Raw genomic sequence first — 20,492 nt, 5'->3', positions numbered from 1 at the left:
ACAGTTTCATAGGGACTATTTCTTTGTCTTCAGTGCAGCAAGTCTGTGAATCATCCAGGGAAAGACATCATGTGGTGGAAATCTTAAATGTATTATAATACTCTAAGCACTACCACCTGGATTCATGAATCAAGAATCCATCTTGCCAGGCTTCTGTATGTATTTGTCGCAGAACCACACTGGTTTATCTAATCATTGCTCTATGAGAAACTACTGGAAGCAACAGTCGTGGTTTATGTGTGACAGCCAGCCAGAGACTGTTTGTTTGAAATCATCAATAGTGGCTCATTAAGAGGTTAGATGACACGATGACAAAGAACGGCATTGAGGCGGTTTCTCGATGGAAAAGGTGTTTGCGCTCTTCTCTTTACTGACTTCAGCAACAGCTTGATTTACCCACAGGCTCTACTGGTGGTAGTGCTCTCCTTCACGGCTCGTTGACCTGACTGGTTGAAGTCTGCCTGTGATAGACGGTGATCGACAGATGGTTCATCCAATCACCTGCCAAGTATTATTTGAAAGGACCCAAACTTTTTCCAAACCGTTTCCAGAGAGGATATCTCTGTTGGTCATGTGGAACAAACCATCTGGTGCGTAAAGTTAAAGCACTACAGCTAGAGTGATGCATTGGCCAATACAGGCTTAATGAAGTGAAGCCTGATAGCTGGTTCAGGCTGTCCGTCTCAAGTCCACAGCTACCCTCACAGTCTTCTCAGTGCATGATACATCAAAAACAGTGTGAAGTTCAGCCATCAGTACTCTGCTCACTCTTTAGTTGTCTGCCCGCTGCCACACTGTTCACCTGAATGGTATGCTGTTAGTGGCTGCTACTGCTGCTGTTATTAGCATTTCAAAAGCCCGACCTGCACCCGAGCATCAACCTGTAGGTTCTTGGCGTGCTTTCTTCTAGAAGGCGAGTTAGTATTGTCGTTCCGTAGTGCTGTGCTGAATTTTTATCTTTGGGGAAGTGATGGGATCAGATCCTACATGTCACCCACTGATGCTATATATCTTCTAAAGTTGCATTTTAATAAATTCCACGAGTTGGCTGACTGAATTGATGTCTCTATATATGTGCTGATAATATGAAACAGAAAAACATTAGCCCAGTCACCAGAATAAAATGCTGGCAGAAAACACTTCTGCAAATCATTGATGCATTCACATTTGAACGTGTCATAGGCCACATAACATATCGACATTTCTAGGATGTATGTCATATCTGACTGTCATATCCAGATGTGAGGGGGTTTGTGGTTAACATATTGGGGAGAAGTCTCCGAGACTGTGTTTCAATAATTGTAAGACTTACACCATATTATTAACAAACCTTTTAAACAGACCTCAGGACATTGCCAAACTAGGATCGTTTACTAACTCTAATCTAGTGATTTTTGTGCCTAAACCTGACCAGATGAGCATGTTTATAATATGAAATAGATAACTGAACCTAAATTTCCAACAAATCTATGGTTTGCAGAAATGTCTATTGCCGACATTTATTCTGGTGATTGGGTAAAGTACAGAAATGCTGCAATAGGTTTACATAGACTGACCACCAGACAGCACTGACAAGCAGATTTTAACTTGTAAAATGTCCTGCTTAGTATACATCCTTGCCACAATAATAAGAAGAGAAAAAAATACTGCCTCAAAATCCAGTTGTAGTTGGATTATTGTGGGAAATTCAATTTACCTCCAATCTATTGGGGGAACGGCTGAAATTTAGGAAGGGATGAATTAAACCCAAGACAAATTCCACAAAAACTATCTTGCAAGGGTTGGTAACACAAGAGGTAAGTGAGAAATGATGCAGGTTTCTTGGCCAACGACAACTGAACTGGCTGTAAAACAAATGGTAGATCACATATGAGACATTTTCCTCACTTCTCGCCTCTTGTACATTTTCAAACAAAATTGGAAACAACCTCAAGGCAGAGAGGAGCCACATGCTGGGCAACTCTGCCAACATGCTCTGTAGGTGGTTGTAAGTAAGTTATGCTTATGTCAGAGGAAGATAGACAGGAAACCTCCTCACAATGAAAGTACATTCCATATTACCATGAACACAATAAACTTAAAGAACTATGGGCAGCAGAACAGGCATACATAACACCTCCTTCCTCCCTTCCCTGCCTGCATATAAATAGAGTTTGAAATTCTTAATTATAAAGGGATTTAAACAGAGACCAATAATGAATACACATGTTTATTCAAAGGGTATGTTAAACAGTCTTGGAGATGAGATTAGGATCTTTGTAAATGAGAGTGCTCAAAACTCCTACTTTTGAAATGATAAGAATTTTGCATCAATTCATAAAAAGCGAAAAGCAAACAACTTAGATGAAAAATCACAGCTCTCTCATTGATGCATGCTATTGGTAGTCTAGAGCTGAACAAGATAATGATACCAGGACAACAGCAGTAAGATAGATTTCCCAGCTCATGAGGTCTGAGTGTGCCCATGCCACATTTCTCTCTAGTTTCAATCAAACATATTGTTTTCAGCATGCTCACTTTAGTTGAAGAAGCCGCTAATTCCATAAGTGGGCAATTTTAACCAATCAAGGGGTGATGTTCTTACATTTTTGGGTATATATATCACATTTTCATGGTACTAAATTGCCACAATTCTCTTTAAGAGATTGCAACCATTCACAATAATCAATATCCTCTGAATGTACCTCTCAGCCGGTGCCTTTTGAGCATCACGGTATCAAACTACACTTCTTTCTCTCATGAGAAACCTGTTATTTTGTGTCGCGAAGTCTGGAGTGGAGGTCAAGAAGGACGATCCTGGCCTAAATAATAGATAATGGATTAAATAATAGACAAACATATCTGCTTGCTAAATGAGGGTGACAAGACAGTGGGATGGGGCCTGGAGAGATATAGTATCAACTCCTTAATTAGAGTGCTATTGTTTAGAAAGAGTAAAGGTGTGATTGGGGCAAGGTGTGATACAAGCAAGGGAATCTGAGAGCTGAAATATGACGGTACATCTTATAAGGTTTAAATGACTAAATCAACTATATTTTGCCAGAATCTCCTTCCTTACCTTTAAGCATCTTTTGTAACTCAGAATACAACCAATATTTAATCCATTTTAAAGTGAGATCTTGCTTGCTATTAGTTTGACACTAGCCCTTTTTACACAGAGACGCCGCATTATTTCCACAGTGTTGGTTCACCAGTTCTCCGCCAATGGTCATTCACACAGAGAGAAGCATCTCCCTGCCTTAAAGATGAACCGCTGTGTAATTCATAAAAACACAGACGCTGCGGCTCCTAAAGAGGCGTGATGGTACATGTCATGATGGTGTGTTTTCAAGGTGTTTCCCCAGTGTCCCCCCTTGCAATCTTAACCCGCAGACAGTTTATAATCATATGGATGCTGTTATAATGTGTGGTGATTGAGCTCCTGATCGGACAGACAGGAGGATGGGTGCTTCTCCACGTACAGCTGCGGTATTTTTTCTTCCTCATATAAGTTCCAAGTAAGACAGTTACAGTTAAAGCATTACTTTTGTTTGGTCACGTAACGTTGCTGTGTGGGAAATTTCTCTTTATTAAGTTGAGTGAGGGACCTGTGCAGTTATCAGACTGTACGATCGACATGCTTCCGCTCCACGCCGCCGGCTTATCCGTTCACACTGGTTCGGTTTGCCAATAATAGGGCCCTGATACTACCTCCAGAGGCGGATCAGCGCCGGAGCGAAATTTCATCCCTCGCTGCATTTGAAACTTTCACACAGAGGCGGATAATTGGCGCAGGATTCCTGCATGCAAAAGGCAGTGTGAATGGGGCTAATGACAACCCATCCAGGTTCTACTTGTTAATTAGTTATGAAGCAAGACCTCAGTAAAAAAACTTTTGAGTTATTCTGACAATATCAACACTTGTGGTCTTATGTTATGTTACATATGAACAAACCATGCTCATTAGACAATAGTACATCCTGGTAACACTGAATTGGGCAAAAGTAGGATTAATAACTATACTACTCTCATACAGCTGACATAGTTTAGCCATTTATTTTGACTAAAACACAATGTAGATTTAAGAAAATGAGACAATGGACAAATATCAAGCACAGCAATGTGTTAAAATTGACGGATGGCTGGGATAACACAATACATTTCCTGAAGAGCAAAGGCCTGTCATGTGGGCACCTTTATTTCATGGTGCGTTATAGTGCCTGTTCAATTTAATCACAGAGGGCTTTGTGTGAGGGGTCAATAAAAACTGCGTGAGAGGACTGAAAAGCAAATCCTTCTTCTACAACACATGCAGCTCCTTCTGAAAAAAAAAATCCTGCTGCATCCCACAAGCACCATCATTAATTCAGATCCTTAATGTACACAACAATTGCAAAACAGGGAAGCCTGATGTCAATACGTACCTGGACGATCTTGATACACAATCACACTACTTGTTTATTAACAGGAAAGGGGACATCATTTTTTTTTTCCTTTAATGAGAAACCTGACAGCTCTTAATGAATGGGGTTTAATCGACACCCATGCACTGGCACTTTACGCATGCCTTAATTATCTTTACACACACACACGCACAGGCGCCCACACACTAGAGGCTTCACAGCATCTTCACTGGAGGAAGGCAGAAAAATCAGCCACCTCTGTGTTCGCAGAGTTAGATTAGAACAAGACCATAGACATCAAAGCGAACAAACAGAAGGAAGAAACATCCGAGATTATCGGAGAGTGCTGAGGCAAACTAAGCCACCCACCATCCGCCGCTGCACTCACAACTTTGCAGCACTAACTGAATCATTAAAAGCATCGAGCTAGCACCAGTGTGTGGCTGTGCTGACAGAATCGGCTAAATGGAGAAGCACTGTGGAGAAAGACAACATTTAAAGAGGATTACAGGAGAGGTGCTTAAGCGACCAAGCTGGAGATACAGTACACATGCCTGTTAATAAACAAATGTTGTATATGGTAGTCATGGTTTCAGAGGCTGCTGTTTGCTCATGAGCTGTGTCATACAGATAAGAGTTTTAATAAATATTATATAATTGTCTTCTAAATTTAGTTGCGATTTGGAATTATCACTTTGTCATGCAGATTATCTTTTTTAACAGAAAGTAGGGCTCGAGATTTTGAGAAACGCCATGTGGGAGCCACGAGCTCGAAATGTGAATGGACAGGTAAACTGACAACAAAGCCTATCGAGTCAGTCAGTCAACAACAGCTGTGAGATTGTTTCTACGTATTTGTGTGTGGTTTTGAGGGTTTGTGCATGCAAATGTGTCCTTCACATTTTAGTTTTTTTAGGTGCACACTTTGATCACAAATGAAACTCATCCAAATATTGAGTTCATCAAATTCTGATCATCTTTTTGTGCCTATAAAGCTTCAGCTGTATGTTGTGTTTGTGTGTGTATAGATGGGTTTGTGTTTTATGTATGAGAAGGGGTTGCTAGGGACAACAGCCCGGCTGAGTAATGATCTGCCTTGACAGACAGTGGTGAACCCTGAGGGAAGGAACTCTTTGATCTAATTAGGGGCGCACACACAGAGACTAGTGAAACATCACCTCCTTCTGACCTTGTCTTAACACGAACTCATTCTCACACAGTATTAACTGGACAGGATTTTAATTGGAGTTACTGTACGTACCAGATTTTTAAAAAAGAAACTTATAACCCAGAACACGAAATTCAAAATTTTTGGCGTGGACCACATGTACACATTGAAGAGAGTAATAAAAAGGAGACACAGCACAAAGTGGAAAGAGTTGCTCCTCTGCAAGGTAATCAACGGTACTGTAACCTGAGAGACTGCTTGCACTGTTGGAATTTAGTAAGACCGTGGTTGCTCATGGCATGATGGAAAAGTGCCAATTATTGACTGACTTTTTTATTAAAACATGAGTTTGGCTGCACTGTAAACGGATCCGTTGTTCTTGAGCTGTACTTCTGCCAAAGGAGCTGCTCGAGGAGTGTCTAAACTCAGAGGCTAAAGTGTTAACCTTGCTCTGCAGGTGTCACCTGACTAACCAGGACTGAAATTTTATAGCTTGAGGATGCAAAATATTGGATTTTTGCAGAAATCTAATATTTCCCAACCAATTTGGCCGACTGCTGGTGCCAAAATATGCACATATTTTTTTCCTCATTATTGCAGAGAATTGCAGATTTGGCATTTTATTATAGCTACCTTTATCGTGATGGCCCACTGGCAGATGCTGACATACAAAGCTTTTCAAAATGTACACATTCAATAGGCAAAATAGGAAAACTACTTAGTCAACAGTTTGCGTCACATGTGGATAATTAAAATGTCATCTTATTGGCATATCATCATATTGGCAGAAAAGGCACATTTAATGATGCTAATATTTCATGTTGTTGTGCATTCCTAATTGTAAATCTGAAAGTTTTTGTCTGATTCAGCACTTGTGGCAGGATGTTCCAGGAGCTTTCCTGCAATGCTTTGTGAGAGGACAGGGAGAAAGGTGTGCACGAGTGTGTCGAATGTTTTTCTTTCTCTCGATACACGGATATAGGCGCCTCTTTTGAAGTGTTAAGCAGACCTGAATAATTCACTCCTCTCCAAATACAGGCGGAACTTTTAAATAATCATTTACATGAGCTGGGTCGGTCTAGAAATGACACGTACCTACTGTACACATAATGAGGCAGCACCGGTTAGGAGTATTACTTTGAACTTTTGATTGTTCTCCATTGACTCGTTAGTCAATGCTGACACAAATGGCAGATGAGCTGTCTGATACATGAGAAAGCTGGCAGTGACATCCATAGGATCTACAGTGTGATTTTAAAGCCACTTACCTGCTCATGTCCTCCTGAATATACAGGGAGAGTAGCTGTTTTGGGATGCTGAAGGACAATGTGCATTCCTCCATTTGTTCGCGCACAAGCATCCACTTGCTGTCCACTGTTTGAAATCTGTACACCTTGCATACTGGGTTCTTGAACACTGAGAAAGGGAGACAAAGGCAGGGAAGAAAGGTGTATTGAACCATCTGGGGCAGCAAAAAACACATCGGGTTCTTTCTCATCAAAGATGTATCAAACTTCTTTACACTTTAGAGAAAACGGAGGATCTGAACCAGACAGCTGGCAATGTCAAGTATGACTGAAAATCTTTCAAAGTCACATGAGGTATGAAGCACAAATTAAATTCTATAATCAATACCTGTGTCTGCCATAGATAAGGCGTTTCTTGTCTTCCAAGGCCTTCTCTCACTTTCTTTCTACTTCAGTGGCAGCAGAGCAGACTAGAATACATACTGAAATATAGAGACCTTGTTCTCTTAATCTTTGCCCCTTTATTTCCTCCATTTCCATTTTAATTGCTTGTTTATTATACAACAGTCGGGCAAAATTATTCTGAAACTTTCCTTGCTAACTCCACTATCCACTTTGCCCATAAAAACCTATTCAGACGCAGAACCATCTTCTTCATTTTCGCAGAGAGTGGCTAATAGCAGCAATCGAAGGCTGGAAACGAAAAACAGCTCTAATGCTCTTATCTGCATGCTGGCAGCAGAGGGCAAGAAAGCTGTGCGCCTTGAACAGTGTTTACTACCCCTTTTCGTTTCCAGAGCTGCAGTCATAAAGGAAGTCACTCAGTAAGTCGGAGCCGAAGCACCCAGGGTGAGACGTTGACAATCTTGCTCTAGGCAGTCAAACATGCAGGGCACCAGTAAAATGTTTTTTGCTTGAATTTAAAAGTGGGAGTTACGCTTCTGCTATTGGTGACACAACAGAGAAGGCTCCCACTACCAAACCCTTCATACAGCGCTGTCGCCTGATCTGGCCCCAGACTGTCCTTTTATCAAAGTCATCTGTCTAAGTGCCCGAGTCATTAATCCTTGTGGTGCGACGTCATTTCTCCCCCAGTGTTTAAGTTCAGTGATGCCCTTCAATGCAGATGGGTTCAAGAAGGTGCACCACAGTGGGAGTAAGTAAGAGGACACTATTATAAGATGCAATGACATGGGATGCGCTGATGTCTAGTATATGTTTCAGAGAGTGAGGTTTAAGTAACCATTTAAATAAAAAAAAACCAAACAAACAAAAAAACCAAGTCTTGTGGACAGTAAAAAATGTGCCAACAAGACAAATGTGAATTTTCTTCAACTGACCTCCATTGTCCATCCTACATTTTATTTCCTTGACCTCAAAGAGCCATTGAGGTCTCCCTCAGTTACAATGATGTCAAGTTACATTCAAGTTAAGGCTGCTATGTAGTTGGCATTTTAGCTCACTTTCTGTCTGTTTTGCCTCTTTATGGAGTTCTCTGTCCTACTAATTACACAATGAAACAGGGTGGCTTGTGACAAGGGTTTTATATTCATCCATAGGTTAGGAGACTGTTGACTTTTAGCATGTACTGTAGATTCTGTTCTTTATAAGACATCATTTGCTGCTTTTGTGGGATTTCCTCTAGAGTAAAACAACCAGCTGTTTCAGCTTCTTGTACTTCAAAAGGAATGAATGGGCATGAGGCGACAGATGTGGCAAGGATATTAAGTAAGTATAAAGTATTAACAGATTAACTAATGGGTTGCTGATTTGGTTAATTTGTGGTATTATGATAAAATAAATATATCATATAATACTACACATTGAATGTAAAGGTGAAAAATATGAAAGGTTAGAAAGATTGAAATGGACTATAACGATATATAAACACAATGATGAGTACCATCTGAATCTGGTAAGGAATTTCTGAGAGTCAGTGTGGAAATATTCTTGAACATCTAAAGACATCTCTGACTCTCTGTACGAAAGGTATTTATCTCTGTGTTCAGCGCATATCTCTATTTACTATCAAATGCATGTTCAGCTTCAAAACAGCAAGGATACATCAAGGTGTTTTCAGGTATTTTTTCCCTTAAGGACAATAACTGTATGCCAAACGAGGCTATAGAGAGGCTTATTAATATTTTCTAGGATGCTGAAGTTGATGTTGGAATTAATGATGATTTAGATTAAGTCCGGCCCTGGAATGACCCCTGAAAGGATTCATAATTGCGACTGAATGAAATAGGATATTTCACATTGTTGGCATGGGGATTAGAGAAAGTGAAATGGATGACTGAAATAAATGGGGAGCAAGGGACACATGGAGAGAAGTGGGGTGACGACACAACCTTAATCGGAAGAGCGACAGTTGCTGACTTCCACCACCGTCGGAGAAGCAGATTAACCCCTGAACTCCCCTCAGTCAGCACACTAATCTGACCACCAATCAGAAGCTTCTGTTTCCCTTCCCGACACCTCTTAAGAAAATGACTTCCTGAGATGTGCTGTGCGTGGGCTCCCCTCTCTCCCCGCTCTCTGCATGCTCATTTTGAAAGGTAATAAAAGTGGAAGACGAAATTGCATTACTCAATCAGGCGGGGTCTGCAGGGAAGGTATTGTTTTGACGGGCTGCAGATGTGCACCTGCAAATGTGGCTGCAGCTCACTAGCTAATCACAGCAGAAACAGTGAGCCACAATGACACCATGACAACAGGCGTGGGGCTGCTGAGGAGCTTAGAGAGGTGGTGGGAATCTGAATAAAGGAGAAAATGGATCTGTGGAACAAATGAATGCATGGGATGAAAAAACGAAAACTAGTTTCCCCGAGTCTCTTCAGAACAAGGGCTGTGAAGTTTCAACACAGCAAGAGTCGTGACCTTTTCAAGTCTATTCCCTTTCTGTCTACATGTCTTTCATTTTCCCTCTACAATTCTCTCTTCTTCTACAAGCGAGAGTGCTAGCTTTCTGTGTCGCCACCGAATTAGTCTCACATAGCTGGTGTGGCATCTTTTGCTTGTCTTTAGTGAGTCCACAAAGGACCTCGAGTGTTTTCTTCATTGTCAGTTACCTTCCAATACTCTTTCTTGCTGCCTTAAAACATATAAGCAGGAAAAATATTAAATTATTTAATCAAATATTATACATAAAAGATGCTTTAAATCTTGTTCATGGTAAGAATTTTCAAAGGCAGTTAAAGGTCAATTGTACACATCAACTGGTTTGTATATACAAGGATGCTGGAGGATATCATAAACACTACAAAAGAGTCTGTGAAGTACTGCAAGCTCTCCTTTGAAGCCCAGTCACAAGGTGAGTTTTTGAAATGTTGTCCTGTAAAAATGACTCTTTTTACTTCAAGTGGACAAGGACACAAAATCTAAATAAGTAGGAAGAAAAGAAAATATTTGTCTGCCCCCCCTTTCCTAATGAGCAAAGACTGGTAAATTTACAGGAGTGAAACATACCTGGCCCTGTCAGTGGATTATTTTCTCTGTCGATGCAGGCATGGGACGCAGACTCACAAACCACGGGACACTGAGGAAAAAGGACAGAAGCAGAGAAACAGAAAAATTACTTAACGTCGAAACATTCTTGTTGAGACAACAACAGTGATGATATTGTTCCAAGCAGCAACTGGGCTTTGATCATGATTATTACTCGTGACTGCAGCCATAAGCAATTAAAGCATGTGACCGATATTTCCTGTTTGTAGTGCTTTGTGGTGGTTTGGGTATGAAAAATATACATATGAATACATGTGCGAATAATTAGAACATTATTGTTGGACCCCAAGTACTGTGTTAGACAAGCTTGATCCAAGATGGCGAGACAACATCATTTAGTTTTCACTGATTTTGAAGCAACAGATTTTCAGATCACCACTGTAAAAATGAAAAAAATGCATGAATAGTGTAGTGATGTTTGGTTTGCATTAGTCTGATTTGTCAGTGCATTTCTTTCAGTATCTACGGTATGTACATTACAATTACTACAGTGTATATATAAAGACTACACCTGTATAAATCACACAGAGGAGACAGCTGCTGCTGCTCCACCGCTCCCTTTTTAGTTGTTTTTCAATTCTGCCATTGCTGTAATCAGTGATGTCACAGCAGGTGTTTTCCTACAGCTGTCACCTGCTGTGAATTCGCTCCCTGGGTTGGCAATTTATAACCTCCACTGCCATTGCAGTCCTCATCAACTCACCATAGTATAGTTTTCTCATTTTCTCATAAAATTCTGTGCGATGTCATACAGCACCGAAACTACACTTTCATTGAAGGAACAATGACATTACAGTATGCTTGTTAAGATGAAGATGAAAATGAGATTACAAATGAAATAATTAAAACTAAAAAACTATACTTTCTTTTTTCTGTATCTGTATGTGTGCTCTTGATTGATGAGATTCATCTTATCTCACACAGATGGGGAACCACACAATTTTAATATCTAAATTACAATGTGTTATTGGGTAACAGACCTATCATTTTTGTTGGCTATATTTCCGTTTCTTCAGTGAACTCCTCCTCCTGAAACACTCTCATGCTACATTTACCACTATGTACAGTTCAATTTGGTGTAATTAAGCAAAGTGGAAATTTCCCAAACCCATTTTGCTTTAATATTTTCAATCACGGTTAATCATGATTGATTGTTGGAAAGTTCCCTTTGTTACTGTTGCTTCCCCTGTGAGACTTTCCATTTTACATCGCATGTATGCAGTTCACAACGATACCAGTGACCGATTCACTGCTTGAAATGCTTTCTCTTTTTTTTTAATCAAAAGGTCTTGGATTTCAGGCAGACATAGGTAAAAGCAATTTCTAGCTTCTGTCTGGCGACTGCTAATTTCACCAGTAACATCTATCACTGGCAGATTTTATTAGTTGCAGCTAGCTAGCTCCCTAATTAAAGTTGCTGTAAGCGTTGTTTTCTTATTAAAATAAGTATTAAATAGCTCTATATTCTAACAGTAATCAAAGTGTTTGGTCAGTAGCCCATGTCTGTCTCTGACCATTTTATCCAATCAGGACAGAGAACAACTCTATAAAGAGGCAGTCCTGCCTGCCCCTAAATGTGCAGACAACAGGATCCTCCAGTTTACTGCCAATGGCAGAACAGGAAAAGATGCTGATCCTAGTGCTCCCTGTGATGCTTATACAGCCAATTATACAGAGAGGAGAACAATGCTTGAAGAAGGCAAAGAAAGCTGCCTTGTAAAAAAGAAATGAGTCATTCAAGTGTGGTGATATAGAGAGGAGGGAGGGGATGACTAACTGCAAAACAGACGGAAGTTAGCTAAAACGACAATAACACTTACGGCAGCTTTTAGCTAACGCTCGCTCCATGTGTCCAAATCGCTGTCTCTGGTTTACTTGAATGTTTCTGCTTAACTTTTTCAAAAAAGGAAATCTTGTGGTCTTAAAAATTCTCAAGGTGGTTACATACATGATACAAGGCTCTGAGAATGATTTAAACTGCAGGTCGCAGAAAGAAACTCCTTGTAAATCCATGTAGAAGACACGGTTATTGAGAAACAGCACTGTTCTTGTATTAAAGTGTAGCACTGGGCAGGTAAGCTAATAAAAAAAAAAAACAAAAAAAAAATCTTTTTGGTCTCACCTACTCCTGAGAAAAGGGAAGAGGGCTAACCAATGTGTTTGGCGAACATAACTCTGTCTTTGGCAAACATAACTCTGCAAACATAAATCTGTCTCAGGTTGAAGCAGTTCAGCACGTATGATGAAGCAGATGTGCAGTACAAGCAGGATTCTTGCAATTTTTTAGTTGTATCCACATGGCCCTTCTCATGAGAATAAGAATAGACGCTTCAGCTTTAAATAAATGTAATGTAGCTGTACTGTACATGCTCATGATTACAGGTTAAGTTATAGCAGATTAACAAACTGTGGATTCACTATGTTATTTTGATGTTGTCCGTTTTTAATGTAGCATAATGTTGGTGCTATAAAACTGTCAAGTTAATTTCACAGAAAGTGTTAAACCGTCCCTTTATCTGTACTCTCTACTATTCATAAAAGTCAAATATGTCTGTGTCACAATGACACCTCTGCTTTTGATACTGAAAACTCTCGATGCCTCCTGATGCATTAACTCTGGGACTCCTCATCAAAGCAATACTGACAACTAACAATCTTTTGTGCTCCTTGTATGTCAGCTGTGCGCTGTCTGATGAACTATTTAGGACAGCTAGACAGCCAACCTTGTCCACAGAAAAGGACTTTAACGATCCATCACCTGTCCTTGCTTAGAAACTGATCCAGAATAAAAAAAAGACACTGAACCAAAGCCCATGCTCACATAAACGTGTCAGGTGAGGTCCAAAAACTAGCATTTGGAAATTTTAGCATATAAGCAAGATATGTGATAACAATGAGCCAAGGGCCACAGCTGTTAAAGGAGTCTCATTGCAATTGTAGGAAGTGGACAGCATGTGCTCAGTGAGTCTTTGATGACTAAAATATGTAAAGAGACCAGATCAAAGGTGACTAGACTCTCTTTCTTGTTTCAGCTGACTGCTTTTTTCAGGGTCAGCGAGATATTCATAAGCAGCAGCCACCCAAGCAATGACGGGGAATGATCAAACAAGTGCCCCAGACCCTCCCACAAACACACACACACACACACACACACACACACACACACACACACACACACAGTATGTTCAGGCACAAAGACATGACACAACTGAGGTAAATTGAAGAAGAACTTCCCCACAAGTGAGTCTTAAGTCTCAAGTGAGCCCTCCCTAATGTTTGTCATATCCCTTCCCTCTTTCCTCCCCTCATCTCCTACAACAGAAACAGCACACACAAGGGGAAATGTGCTGTGACAACACATACACGCACACACACCCACACAGCAACACATTCATCAAGGCGACATGGGCAGATTGTCAGTGACACTCTGGAGCCTAGCAGGGAACCTCCCTGCACCAGCAACAGGGGTGGGCAGAAGTGAAAGCCAGTCAGCCATGTAGAAGCCCTTGGTCAATTATATAAGACAGTGATTCATACATACACACGCACACACACACACACACACACATGCACACGAGTACATAGGAAATCAAAAGCAGGCAAGGACTGCAAGTCTCCATGCTGCCTTGCAAAGCTTGGCTGTGCTGATAGAAAATCAGAATGTTCCCCTTTACAGATCAGAAACATCATTAAAGCTCCTTCTTTACTTTTTAATAGCCAGCTCTGTCTCAAAAGCACACATTCACTCGACAAATGTTCAACAAATCTGGCTCAATTAGGAGTGTGCAGAAAATTAAGTGAAATAAGAGTACATACAACTTCATTCCTGGTGTGATGGCACCCCATTCGGTTGACACAATCTTCAGTTTACTGTCAAACTCTGAAGGAGAATGCTTTTTCTTCCTCTTACTCTCCCCCCTGATTACGTGAGTCACTTCAGAGCCCAGTTAAGCCGTATGTATTGTATGAGATTAGAGTGGCGACGGGGGTTGTGGAAGCGGTAGGAAAGCCACATTCAAGAAATACCTTCTGCATGGTCAGATGAAGGAAGGATGCAGGACTGGTTACAAAATCCTGTACAAATAAGTCAAGTGTATGTGTATCAGAATGCTAATTTGGTCAGTCTGTGTTTAACCTGTTTTTTAAATATATGACAGTGAGAGACATCACAAATCAAACCTACTCACATACACCACACACACACACTCTAAATCCCCATTAGGGTTTACTGAAGTTTATCTAATCTCATTGAAGGACTTGAGCAGTGCCAGTCTAATCCTAGCATTAGCACAAGGCATCTGGAGCACCTAGTCTCCAGCTTTGTCTCTGCTGCTTTTACCTTATGCGACGGTATGTCGGTGGTGATGTGATCTACGTCAACCTCTTCCATCTCCCCCATCTTCAGACGACTCACCACCACTGTTCCTGCTGCGCACACACCATCAGATGACCTACAGGGAAACAGGGAGAGAATGAGATAGAGTAAGCATCTTTATCTAATCTGATGAATAAAAGTATTTCCTGTTAAGTGATCTTTTCCTCTGACTACTACGCCTCCAAGGACATAAAAAAAGTACTCATCTCCATTTTGGGCCCCCAGACTCCCCAAATCTAATAAGCTAATTTCCAGCCTTGAACAGGTTGTGAAATTATAAATCTGTTTGACTTAAAAAGTGCAATCAGGAAATAAGACGCTTGGACTGCGGCGATTTCTTTCCCTGACAGATTATGCAGCAGCGTCTGCATGTAGAATGAAGTTGAGCCTGCTCCAGCGGGAAGTCGGCCGGGGTGAAGGAAGGAACATTTCGTATAACAGTTCAAATGGCTGTCTAATAACCCAGGCTATGTGCCCTGACAGACACGAAATTGATACTACAGTTTTCATATCAGGCAGCCCGACCAATCACTTTCCCAATCATGGAGGAATGATTAAGGAGCTGATAGAAAATCCATAGTATTGGCAGCAAGACAGACGCCCTCAAATGAAGAAAAATGGTCCCTGGGCCTTTTTGCGAGCAAGATGATCACCTTAACAGACCCATCCCTAATGTGTTCAGTTCCACTTCAGCTGGAGAAAATATTGGATGGTATGTGCCAGCCAATGGTCTGGGGAGACAGGGGGGAAAGGATGACACACCCCTGACTAAGGAGGAGATAGCACAAGGATGGTGATGGAAGCAGAAAGGATGCTTTCAAGGCCAATCCATCTTGGTCGGACACGAGGGAGAAAATCGAATCGCACCCATGGGATAAGAGGAAAGGGAAGCAGTGATGCTGAGGAGAGGTAGGGAGGGATGTAAGGGAGTACAGAAGAGGAGGATTTGGGATAGTAAGGAGGGAGATGGAGGGATAAGTACCTCTGTGGTGGGACGCTGGGAGCATCCGTTAGCGCTAAATGTCTTGCAGCAGTCCCCACGCAGAGAAAACAACATTGGTTGGTTTATAAATCTAATCATCGTCCCTTGCCAGACACCTGTCTCAGTGTTTACTTCTCTGCTCATCTTTCCGTTTCCCCCCATTCCTCATCGTCTCTCCGTGCAACAGAGGACTGAAGCACGGGATAAGAAAGTCACCCTGACTTTGAACAAACAGTATGTACCGACGTTGGCCCACACATAATCGAGGAAATGGAGATTAACATGCATCACATTCAGTGATGGTCCTCCCAAGGCAAACCTTGGGGGTTACAGCGGCCCTCTACTCTTTAGATTGCTCTGCCTCAATCCACTAATGAAACTCTCCATTTAAACAGACAGAAGAGACTTTGATAGAATTGCTTCAAGATAATTGGTTTATGCCTTTGAGACATCAAGTATATTGTGATTTCTTTTTTTTTTTTTTTTTTGATTTGCGGCCAAATGTAACGTAAACTCAGCACCTGTTCAGATACAATCTATATACATTAGAGTGGAAAAGAGCTCTTCAGCAGCTCATTCTAGTGATTTGATTTTGTTCCATCACCACACTGCTGGTCTACTGTACCAATTCTGCAAAAATCTAGTTCAGAAAATGGCATTGCAGACATCATCTCCCTGAGAGGATGTCTGGTCTGCAGTGACACAAACTTTTTTTTTTCTCTAAATTTTCAGCATGCACACTAACTGACCTCAAATTAACTTTGAAGGTTCTGGTGAGAGCTGTGGATGAAAAAGAAGCTCGTCTCCCTCCCACATCCCCTCCTCCTCCTCCATCCCTCTCTTTCCGTCTGTTAGCGCTGGCATGGAAACAAATCTGCAGATTGTTCTTTGCCTGCGAGCCCATCTTTTTTTAAAAATCTAATTGGCCCAGGATCTCTTTTATGACAACACTTAATCAGACAGCTTTGTTAATGTGACAAAAATAATATGCCTAAAATGTCCACTATGAATTTGGCACATCTCAAAAAATAATTAGTTATCAGGGAAGTGCCTTACATTTAACAGTTATTTTCTTTTGAAAGCCTCACATGCCTTTTAACAAACACATTTCACATTGTAGCCTGTAAATGATCTGTATAAAATACATCTCCTCCCGACATTCAACTCTTACACCAACTTCTTCAGAATGATAACTGGACAACCATATTCTCTCTTTAGGGACACATTTATTTACCAAAATAAAACATGGAACTTAATCTTAAATAAGACTGAATGAATTAGCACTCGCTGCTTTATTGTGCTAACTTAGTTGTAAACCTAACTCATTTTATTTCTAGGATGAAAACACACAAGCAGAAAACTCAATTTGCCCAATAAAAATCGACTGGACTGTCTGTTCAAAACATATCAGCAGACAAATTAAGTGAACTGACACTCTGCACCTTATGACAGTTTGTCTCTGTAGCATAGACTTTAACTGTCTATATAACTGCCCGTCACATTGCAGTTTGTGGGCCAAGGCAACAACTATTACAATGAGGATCAGAAAAATGAGCCAAAAGAAAGTAGAAAGGATAATGTCTGCTAAATTTAACTTGAGCTAGTACAGAAAATGGTGATTTCAAATCAAACGAGTCATACCTAAAACCACCACACTTTCCCAGTTAGTCTAGTTTGGGTAAACATATTGAGCCCAGTGATTGAGCTAAATGTGTGTGTGTTGCTTTACAGGCAGAATCCTGAGCACTGTTGTTTGTTTGCACCCTAGTTTTCATCAATTGTTATCATTAGTATTTGCCACTATTACCATAGTCACTATCGTAACTACTGTTACTATGTGCTTGTTTGGTAGTTAGATGGCAGCTACAGATGCTGAATTTGGGAATTTGTGTTTGGTGAAACAAGCAGTTACACTGTGGTGTGAAAGACTTGCAGGGGAATACAATGGTCGGTGAAAATATACAATAGGTAATGTTCAGGAGCTGTTCTGTCTTTGTTCATACAAACCTAGTTTTGCTGAAAGGAATTGAAATGGCAGAGGTGGTGAAGATCTGTACATAATGATGATGATATGTAAAGATCTTGCAAGACTGAAGACAGTCAGATGGACAAAGACCGACAACTATAAGAGTAAACCTGGACAAGCAAGTGCCCACTCTGCTTTTTGTTTCTATTTCATGAGCCTTCTGAAGGTCTAGTGCCTAAACGCTGCAAATAAATCTATTTTTGCCAAGTTAGACAGTGTGCGGGAGTTTGCTTGCTGCCTTGTGAATCAAAAAAGTGATGCCAGGGGACGGACAATTGTACAACATTTTCAAAGGTCTGAATTTAGCAGCCTGTGGGTGGGGAAAGTTCATCAAAAAACTTCAAAGCAGCAGTACTTCTGTGGCTGTCAGGAGCTTTTCTCTGTGGGGAGCCACACAGCGGAAAACACCTGACAGCCACAGAAATGAAGCGCCAACACCATTGGATTGTTCCCCTCACAAGGGCCTTTGCTTCAGCTGTGGGACACTAAAAAATACACAGCAGGACCAGGAGAAACTATTTAGATTTTTGCTCTGGATTTTGTCCACAGGTGAATAAGTTTGGGAGTCCTTCCAGATGCCTCACAAGTGCACCAGGCCTATGGATCGGGAGTGGTCATAGAAAGCTAATGGCCAGGGTCCTACACAAGCAACAAGAATGCTACAGCCTTGAAGTATAGCAGTGGAAGTGTAGATGGGATTCTTGACCTATATAAAGCTGGACGGGTGGGCTAAATATAGCACTGGCTAGTTTTCACTGAGGACAGATGTTAGGACACGGGACTGTAATAATGGGGAATGCCAGCATAAGAACTGATACTGAGAGTCCTGATTTTCATTAGGGATGAATGACATTATCATGTGACTTGGCTCTAATAGAACATTTTTCCGACTGGAAGACTGACTCAATCAATAAGACTACACTGCAGGCATTGTTCATAGAGCTGGACAGAATCACCAGGGGACACTTAACTGAGCACACACTCTCCGGCTAGACTGGTCCACTTCAAGTATCCTCCCAGAGAAAAACCTGCCCTGCTTTCCTCTTGATGAAAGACACGTCCGCAGAAAATGTACTGTATATTCAGTCTGAGTCTAAAATAAAGTAGATTTTTTGTGACAGTGGAATGCTCAGGAATTTCTATACTTGAATTTTGAGTAATCCTTCAGTTTTCAATCAAAGCAAGCTTATTTATTTGCAACACACCAGTGGGATCGATCTCTACAACATGTATATTTATGCAATGTAAAAAAAAAATAAAAAAAATAAAAAATCTGTTTGTCTGCTGCAATACATCTGTAATAAGCAGAATAGAAGCTCTGTCAGGGGCAAGACGCATCCTATTTGTTCCAGTTCCATCACACACACACACACACACACACACACACACACACACACACACACACACACACACACACTACCGTATTCTTGCATGACAAGAACTGTCTTCACGCTACATTTAGTTTATGTTAAGGCTTTACTGGTGTCAGAAACAGTCTAGGATAAGCTGTTTTCACAGCAGAAGCAAGGTGAGAAAACATCCATAAATGATGCTATTTGTTTAAGCAATCACATCAGTCCAGACTGGAGCTGAAACTAGCTGCTTGGTGATGATTGTGCATAATGTCTATACATTTTTTCAAGAAAATACAGATGGGGGAGATGAAGAGAAAGCTGATGTAGCAAGCGATCTCTCACACCTCAATCAGACAACCCCCTGAGTTCAAGGTTAAAGGTTCAGTGTTTCTTTATTAGTACCCATGGGTGAAATTGTTACGCAGATGGGAGCTAAAGAAAAAGGACATGAGAGCGATACAGATTGAAATGACATCAAAGAAAATATAGGATCAAAACATCCAAAGCAGTATCAAAGTATAAGAACTCTTAAGAAGGTCTCATTCAAAAACTCGCCTACACATTCAAAAGTGAAGTGAGATGCATAGGGTGAAGTACAGCATCACTTGTTTTGTTAAGTGCAATAGCTGCAAGACCAAAAGCATTTCTGTATAATTTTGTTCTCCACAAATGGGCCACACGTTACCAAACCTTCCTCTGAAAAACTGGGCTTTACTAAAATACAAGCTACTATGGCAGGTAGAAGATTTCCACAAATAAATTTGTTTTTCAAGAATCAGAATTCTCCCACGATTCAGAATCTATTCATAAATGTCAACTTTGATTTTCGAAATATTAATAAGTAGCATGATGTTCAAGGAACATGCAAGGTTGAAACTTAACTGTGAGGGTGTTGCAGCACCTGATTTAATGCTCACACACTAGAGTTATGTTGAAGTTGAAGTCAAACAAGGCAGCGGTTGAAACAGTTATTCTATTCAGTGACCGGATAATTACCTTTGCAAGACGAAGGCCACGTGTTTGTGAACACTTTTTATGCTGTCACAAGATGTTACGACGTAATGGTAACGGAGTGGAGCAGCGGTAACAAACAAGATCAGATGACAACCGCTAACAAGCCAACAAACACACGGCAGCATTCCACATGTTGAACAAACTCTGTGGTGACAAAAATAACCCTGCTCAAAAACTCCCCCCGGAACTAACAGTGCCGCAGAGAGGCTGCTCTCACTGCTGGACATTAAAAACACAGCAGAGCACACATAACAAAATAAGGGTTATTTTGTTATCAACAAACATGCATGCATGCTTTAAAATTAAACACGTTACTTATTGCTGTTAACATTAAGAAAAGGGCTGCAGATCATATATTAATGGTTACGGACTAAATTAACTTCAGCAAAAGACTGAAAATAGTGCCCCCTTTTCTATTCATTGAATTGATAATCAA

At 40.8% G+C, this 20,492-nt stretch overlaps 1 protein-coding gene across 10 annotated transcripts in view; it reads right to left on the bottom strand.

The window, feature by feature from the left end:
• The window catches only part of inpp4b (inositol polyphosphate-4-phosphatase type II B), a 243,448-nt gene that overhangs the window by 59,905 nt on the left and 163,051 nt on the right, over nucleotides 1–20,492 (bottom strand). For all 10 annotated transcript variants that reach the window (XR_005075785.1, XM_037102442.1, XM_037102456.1 and 7 more), the window contains 3 exons: nucleotides 14,644–14,755; nucleotides 10,266–10,335; nucleotides 6,819–6,966 (listed from right to left, as the gene is read on the bottom strand). Coding sequence is in view for 9 of the 10 variants with exons in the window: in XM_037102442.1 (XP_036958337.1) it covers nucleotides 6,819–6,966; nucleotides 10,266–10,335; nucleotides 14,644–14,755 (330 nt within the window). In the remaining variant the exon portion in view is untranslated. The remainder of the gene's footprint in view (nucleotides 1–6,818; nucleotides 6,967–10,265; nucleotides 10,336–14,643; nucleotides 14,756–20,492) is intronic.

Source organism: Acanthopagrus latus, chromosome 1, assembly GCF_904848185.1.
Source record: "Acanthopagrus latus isolate v.2019 chromosome 1, fAcaLat1.1, whole genome shotgun sequence".
Classification (NCBI taxonomy): domain Eukaryota; kingdom Metazoa; phylum Chordata; class Actinopteri; order Spariformes; family Sparidae; genus Acanthopagrus; species Acanthopagrus latus.
This window is presented reverse-complemented; position numbering and strand designations above follow the sequence as displayed.